The 8,126-nt window shown below is 46.3% G+C and overlaps 1 protein-coding gene across 1 annotated transcript; it reads left to right on the plus strand.

Moving 5' to 3' along the window:
- The first annotated feature begins 2,731 nt into the window (after window positions 1–2,731).
- LOC142192143 (protein huluwa-like) lies at window positions 2,732–6,679 on the plus strand. Its single transcript, XM_075262396.1, has 3 exons — window positions 2,732–3,472; window positions 6,030–6,225; window positions 6,507–6,679. The coding sequence occupies exons 1-3, from the start codon at window positions 2,831–2,833 to the stop codon at window positions 6,677–6,679; spliced, it is 1,011 nt and encodes a 336-aa protein (XP_075118497.1). The 5' UTR covers window positions 2,732–2,830.
- The last annotated feature ends 1,447 nt before the right edge of the window (window positions 6,680–8,126 follow it).

Raw genomic sequence — 8,126 nt, forward strand, 5'->3', positions numbered from 1 at the left:
AGTGGGACTGGGAAGCTCCAAGTCACTTGGCCACTTCCTAGGTGCATCAACCATAACAAATGTAGGCCAATGACCTCACAAGAGCACAAAATGGCTGCCAGCACAAGGCAGCGATAAGCGATATCCTGTGTATTAAACTATACCATACTCATGTGTACAAGAAAGGAGAAAGGGTTAAACACACCTGCTGACGTATCGGGGTAAACCATCCGCTGAGGTGTCAAGGACGCCGGTTATAACTGGGACAGTTCCCGGCACACATGTAACTCTGCTATTTCAGGAGCAATTTCCAGGAAAGACCCAAACTAGCAACAGAAATGTCACCGACTAATTCTTCTCCAACCCCCAAACTCCAGGTGTAATATCCGGAACCTCCAGAAATAGAGTTCTCCAAAATATCCCATAACCTAGCCCAAATGAAGTCTCTTAAAGGGGTTTCTGTAACTTTATTATGTGTGTAAGCTGTGGACCGGTATCTCTGCTCCAGAGGGCTAACTTGAAGGTCATGGGCCCAAATGCAAAATCTGTAAATGGACCCCTAACTACCTTATAGCAAATAGAGGTTTATTTTATATGGCAGAGGGTCTCAGGGGCCCCTGGGTCCAGGGCCTAGTAGCGACAGGTACCGCTGCACCCCTTAGGGCTAGTTCATACGGAGTCAAATGGGCTGGATTTTGACGCGGAATCTGCGTTAGAATCCGGCTCATAAAACCGCCTTCCATTGAAATCAATGGGAGCCGGTCATTTCCTGCAAACTGCTCGCGGAAAAAAGAAGCAACATGCCCTTTCTTCAGGCGGATCCCGTGTCTGATTCAGCCGCAGACGTCCACCTCGCGACACCACCCTCCTGACTAGGCCCATACATTTGGGCCTAATCCGGAGCAGAAAGCCTCGATTGTCGGAAGTCACGATAGTTAGCCATCAGGTAGCCATGTTCATTTTTGTCATTTGGCACAATTGCGGTGTTACGTAGGATTGCAGATAACACATATATGACATTATCTTTTTTTGTTCATGACTCCCCCTTTCATACCTCCCAATTTTCAAAGGACAGACAGAGGAATAGAATGGCAAATTTACCTTCACCCACTTCTACGTTGACTCCAGCCATTCCCATCCATTTCTCTTCGTGCCCCAACACAGTATAACGCTCCTATAGTCAACCTAATATTATATGCCCCCACATTATAAAGATCCCCTCCAATTGCCCCCACAGTATAAAGTCCCTCTCCTGGTGCACCCACAGTTTAATGTCCCCCTGTAGTTGTTCCCTAGTTTAATGCCACCTCCCCCAGTTTAATTAAGAGGGTTTCATCTGCAAAAGTTTAACTAAAAAAAAAAAAACACTTATATTCACCTCTCCTCACTCCCCTGCTGCTTTGTCTGAGGTCTTTGCTCCCGGAGGCATCAGGTACGATGTGAGTGACATCATCACATCGTACAAAGGCCCCGTTCAAACGGGGCAAGAGGGGGTGGATTATGGCGCTGAATCCATGTCATAATCCTTCCCCTCAAAAGGGAGGTCCATGTAGACCACCAGTTTACTTTTTTCCGTGAGCGGTATGTTGCCGCCCATGGAAAAAAGAAGCGAACTGTCATTTCTTCAGGCGGACTCTGCAGCTGATTCAGCTCCAGCGTACGCCTCATGGCAGCACCCTCCGGACTAGGCCCATTCATTAGAGCCTACTCCGGAGGGGGAAGCCGCGACTGTCGGCTTCCCGCATCACTCTCAGGACCAAAATCCGCCAATCCACTCCCCGTGTGAGCGGGTCTTACAGCTCCTGGGGGGCGGAGCATACGGGGCAGAGCAGGGCGCTGTCTGTGAACGGCTCCTGTCTCATCACTGTATTCAACTCATCTGTGCCTGGACATACCTCCCATTGACTGCAACTGCGGATTCCGGGTCCTGCTGAATCCGAGATAGTTGGGAGGTAAGATAAAATGCCCTTACATAGTTATCATATTATCTATGTAACATGACTCATAATACTGAGTACAGACAATGTAGTACGAGCCACCTGCAGTCCTATGTAACAGCACAAGTTACCTCTTATTGATCACTTTGTAAATGCAAATAATCCAGTGTTACCTGCAGTCCTATGTAACACCACAGATAACACATAGGGATATCTCTTTGAGTATAGACAATGTATTAGGTGGTACCTGCAGTCCTATGTAACACCACAAGTAACATAATGGACACACCTAGCTGGTATCATTTATGTTATATGTATCCTAAATATAAAACCAAATATATGGACCTGAGAGTCTCCACATGATCAGACACTATGGATATGGGATGGTCTGAGACGTTCCAGAAATCACCAGCAAGCCCTGGATTGTGTGACCCGGCTCTCTCCACTCAGCCCTCTCCAGGTGTTACCTTTGGGCAGACACCACTACAATTACCACTGAGATTGACACATCTTATTAACCCCTTATTTATTGACCGAGACGTCACTAAAGCCATTGTAGGCTTTATATGACTTCTGCGCCTTGTTCCCTTTGGGGTAAATTCTGTAAAGTTACAGAGTCTGAAGATGGTAGGACAGTAGCTTTCAGTCGTAGGGTGGATCAGTGTCTGCAAGCCTTTCTGCTGAGTCTTTCAAGTCGTATTGAAACTACAACTCCCATCATGTTGTAGGCTGCAAAGTTTGCTGGGAGTTGTAGTCCTTCTGCAGCCAAAGAGCCTTAGCTCACAAACCACTGTGGGCAACCAAACCTGATTCCAAATCCTTACTCCTCATTCCAGGTATTGAGCCTGACCTTTTGCATCCAGTCTCCCCTCCCCCTGTATCCATTTCCAAATACTCTAGTTTCTGTTAGTGCAATGGTGTCTGTGACCCCCTCTCTGCCCCCCATAGTTGGGGGGAACGCTTCAGCCCAGGCTTTGCCATCTTTGGAGGAGAAGTTGGTGTTGCAGCCATTTCTTACACTTATGGTGTTTATCCTCCTCCCATGTGTGGTTATGCTCTTTCTCATCAATTGCTTTTTGCTATTTCACCATCTTCCTGTCCTATCCTTGAAGAAAAGGGGTAAGAGGCGAGGAGGGTCGTCTAAGGGCAACAACCATTCCTGTAGGAGCAACCAGGCAGGTTATAAAACCAAGCCACAGCCCAGCTGTCTGGATAAGTGCACATGTGATGGCTACTCGGGGGTCCTCAGTCGAGGTTTGGAGGCTACTTTGGCCCTTGGTGAAAGTGCCCATGTGTCCTGCGATAGACTCCAGTCCACCAGAGAATGGTGCTTTAAGCAGAACGAGACCCCAGTGAGACCCTATTGTCTGTGCCCATCCCATGGAATACCTATGTCCTGTTGCCCCTCTAGAACTCCTGCCATGTCGCAGGATAGAGAGATTACCTGGAATGAAGTTGAAGATGGTGGAGGCGGCTTAATGTCCTATAGCGAGCAAGAAACACAGCAGAACGCGGCTCCACCGAACACGCCTGCAGCTCCACAAACAGCACGTGGGGTAAGTGATTAAAAAACCCCACAAAGGCCTACATTTACTATTGTGGTTACAACTCATGTGGCGCATGTTAGGCCCAGCTTGGGGCACCTAGTTAGAGGTACAATTTTTCCAACTTGCTAGATGCAGTAAAATCTGCCAAAATTGTATGTAAAATTCTGCCTCAATCAGGTGGTATAAACTTATTGTAGACAGTCCAAAGATACGTCATATTTATCATCCAGCATCAGGCACTGTGATAAATCTGTAATATTTTAGATTTGTCTAAATTTACATGATCTGAGACTTAATGAATCCATGAAAAAACAGGACAGAGGGACAAGTTGCCTGCGCCTTCACGGATCCATTGATTTCCTGCACTGAGCCTGGGCCTGAATAGGAATAGGACCTATCCTGTGTTTTGCACTGGGCTCACAGTCACTTGACAATACAAGGGCATGTGAATGGGGTCATGGAAATAATGGCTCATTGTGCTAACCGTGAAAAACATGGCTAGCACACGGACTAAGCACATCTTTGTGTGCATGGAGTCCAACCATTAGTGAATGTGGGCCAAATCATTAAAGCAGAACGCCACCTTTATAGAAGTAATTCTGAGCAGATAACCGTGAGCTAAAGCTGACCTAACTGTTCAGTATTATTTGGTTAGTCCGGCTGCAGGGAATTCAGATCTGCCATGCTTTACCCTGCAGGTGTATTGGCAAAATCCAGTCCATGAAGGTATATCCATATTATAGCGGATACAATGGATTTTCTACCCTAAAATTGTGTACAGAAAATCTGCAGCACAATCCAATACCTATAAAGTGGATCGAGATTTTGCCAAATTCTGAATTTGCAGCATATTAATTCATGTTGTAGGTTTTCCCCTGTTTTCCCCCTACCAGATTTTCTGCTGCAGAGAATCAGTACTGAATGTAAAGAAAACCAAGACATTAAACAGGGGAGTATTCACAAAATGTCTAAAGGAAGGATTTACAAAGTTAGCAGTTTCCAGATCAACCATTGACTATATACAACTGGGAGGTCCACTCTTAACCTTACAAGGATGTGCCTGTATGTCCTTGCAGCGTTAAGCAGGAGCCATTTGGTAGTACAACTAGATCTCCCATAAGACAATTTATTACTGTCTTCCCAATCGCTGTGTACATAGCGCTCAATGACTGCTGTATACACAGTTATGGGAAACGCCATGATGCAGCATCCCTCAGACCTGGCAGTCACATGCAGAGACATCAACCAGGGAGAGAGCGCCCTTCACAGGGTAATTCATGAATGGTAAGTTGTGTCAAAAGGGTGAGTGGTCTTTTAACGGCTAGTTTTTTGCAGGCAGATTTTGCTGTGGAATCCGCCTCAAGATCCACTTGCAAAAAAGGCTCCTATTCAAGGCTTTATTTTTATTTATTTTTTAAATTATTTATTTATGCCCTTTCTCCACGCGGATTCTGAGACAGCCACAGCGCGAGACACACTCCTGATGACCTTTCATGGTCCGGGGCACAGACAGTTCTATATACTGCTTGAAAGCAGACAGTGCCCTGAATTCAGCGCACTATCGGCTTTCCAGATCTGTGCCCCAGGTAAAGCGCTATCGGTCCTGGTACCGTAGCTCTTTACAGTCAGAAGGGCGTTCCTGACAGTCTGTCAGGAACGTCCTTCTTCACAGCAGCGCCTATCGCGCTGTAGAGTGTGAGCGGGGAGGAACGCCCCCTCCCTCTGCTCACAGTGCTCGTCCATAGACGAGTATTATCAGGAGGGGAGGGGGCGTTCCTCCCTGCTCACACTCTACAGCGCGATAGGCTCTGCTGTGGAGAAGGACGTTCCTTACTGACTGTCAGGAATGCCCCTCTGACTATGAAGAGCTACGGTATCAGCACCGCTAGCTCTTCACCCGGGACACAGATCGGGGAAGCCAACAGTGCGCTGAATTCAGCGCACTGTCGGCTTTCCAGCAGTATATAGAACTGCCTGTGCCCCAAACCATGACAGGTCCTCTTTAAGCCCATTCATTTGGGACAAATCCAGAGCGGGATGCCGGTGCACTGCATCGGGATCCCGTCATGGCTAGCCGCACGGAGAGTTCACATGGCAGCCCAGAGGAGGTGAGTAACACTGTTTAGAGACCCCAGTGTCCAATAGTAGTTTGTGGGCGACGAACCCCCAAAATTTCAGTTTCAGAAGGTCCCTATGTATGTGGGACTTTTTAATTTTATTAATGTAGCGTATGAAGGCACTGATGTGGATACTCTACTAAGTGTGGGGCCATTATACTAGATATTTGTTAATGAAGGCTCCATGTACAGTACCTCAGCAAGAACTGAGGAAAAATAATTTGCAGGGATGCATCCCTGCAAGCACAGGAGGGGATATTACTTTTTCGCTCTTGCTTGGTGAGTTTCTTTTATTCTTTAGCACTGTTATCCAGTAGTCTGGTCACCTTAGGAGGTGTACAACGCTCTGAATAATGTGTAATAGATGATTTGATTGTATTCCATGTATAGCATGCACATGTAGGCTTGTAGTGTTTTATGTTATGCATGTTACCTTCTCTACACCTCAGATGATAACTCCGAAGGTAAAGTTCTGCCGTAAGACCAGTACACAGAGGAAAAACCTTGGAGTGCCCTTCAACCCTTTGGGGTCTTTACTGTTTGATCACGCCAGCAGCATCCCCCCAGACGATACGCCAACTCGGTTTTCAGGCCATTGCAGCTCCCTGGGTCCAGGACTGGACAGTGACTTTGGGGTCAGTGCAGGTCAGTGTATTCAGAGAGTAGACACACAAAGGGGTCAGTCTCAATTGTATCCCAATTGGTGCCCAAATTGTTAGGCCTGTTAATAATTCAGGTGGACTCCTGTGTGCCAGAATTGCAATCTACACCAGGAACAGGCGTACGTTTTATGTAGTCTTTGGAGCGAGTTGTAATAAATTGGTCCAACTTGGTCTCCATCCCACTACCAAAAGAGGGAAATGTATGGCAAGTGCCCAGGACCATTTGGCCGCAGTCCTCACATTCTCCTCATGTTTCTCCTATAGGTATCTCTCTGCACATCTTATCCTCAGACAGTGACTCCTGCTCCCAATCCTGCGCCTCCGGGATGGAATGGGATTATTATGACCCATGTTATATGAGGAAGAATCGGCTCCGCAGGGAGAACGGGCAGAACCATCACCTCCCAGTCATCTGCAGCAAGCAATACTGGGTATAAGTGACTGCGCCCTGGCCAGAGGACCATGCAGATCTGCACCCTTCACCTACCCCCACCCTAAAAATGTCATTGACACAGGATTCCCTACATCCCAATTCTTGGATCAGTTTCTTGCGCCCTCACTTATTAGAGACCCCTGACTTTATCACAGTTTCCAACATCTTTTACCCCCTCCTACAATTTCTAAGTATAGAGAATACTGACTTGCACCCATTAAAATAGGACACCCTAGTGCTGACCCCTCTCACTTTCACCCCCCATTACTCATATTACTCGTCCACTGGATACTGATTTGCAACCCCATATTTACTAGGGCCCCCTTATTAGCACTCTCTCACTTGGGTCCACCCATTAGCACACCCCCATTAATTTTAGGGTGCACTGACCTGTACCCCATTTTACTTACTACCCATCACAATAACTTGCCCTCTTATATTCTCCCATTCTTATTGCGCTCTCTATATACAACTCCCACTGGCACCACAGTTTTCTATATGTAATCTACAGGACCCGACCCCTTTTTTTAGGTATGGTTCCCATAATCTCCTGTCACACCTTCCCCTTATCTCTATCACTATCCCCACCCTTGCCCTTCATACCACAAATATTCCAAATCTTCACCTACTCCCCTAATGCACAGCTCCCCCTATAGGTGACACTAAAACAAGAGAGTGCTCTCTATGAATGTGCAGTATTAACCCGTTCTGCACCAGCTGACCCACAACCCTGCAACGTCCTACAACCCTCAGTGCCCCGGCCCTTCCTCGGACTGCGGAGTCCTTCTCTCCTGTCTGGACATTTTTATGTAGTTTTTATTTTGTTTTTGAGATTATTTTTTTTTTAAACTTTATATGTGGCAAAGAGCTGAGCAGTGGTGACAATGTCTTTAGTGGTTAACCCCTTAAACACAGTGCTGGAAGTGAACGAACCCGTCATCGCTGCCCTCTGTGCCTGTCTATATGTCCTTATTGTCTGTGTAATGTCACTTGTACACGTAAAACTCACAGGAGGAGGCTACAATGGAGGATAAAACCTGCTACCACCATAGACAGGCCGGTCACAGTCTCTATTATTTACTACACTGCATATGCTACTAGGCCTTCAGTAGCTATTGCTATTGTTTATTGTTGGAAACAGTCAGAAAGCCTGTCAGCAGACACCCCTAAAGGCTCAGCAGAGTTCTTAGAATGCAGTTAGTGTTTCTAGATCAGTTTACTGATGTGTAGAGGACGCTTTCCAAAAAAAAAAAAAAATCATCTGAATAAAAAATAAATGATAGCAGATTTCAGCTCTGAGGCCTGTAGAACTGTGAATGGAGCTCTGCAGTAGAATACAGATGGTAACTTTGACAAAGTAACACTGCTTGCTTGCAAATTTTTTCCCTAAGAGTAATAGGGTTCATTCTGAATTTATCTTTGGACCCCCAATGTGTATATGTGATATAATT

The sequence above is a fragment of the Leptodactylus fuscus genome, chromosome 1 (assembly GCF_031893055.1).
Source record: "Leptodactylus fuscus isolate aLepFus1 chromosome 1, aLepFus1.hap2, whole genome shotgun sequence".
Classification (NCBI taxonomy): domain Eukaryota; kingdom Metazoa; phylum Chordata; class Amphibia; order Anura; family Leptodactylidae; genus Leptodactylus; species Leptodactylus fuscus.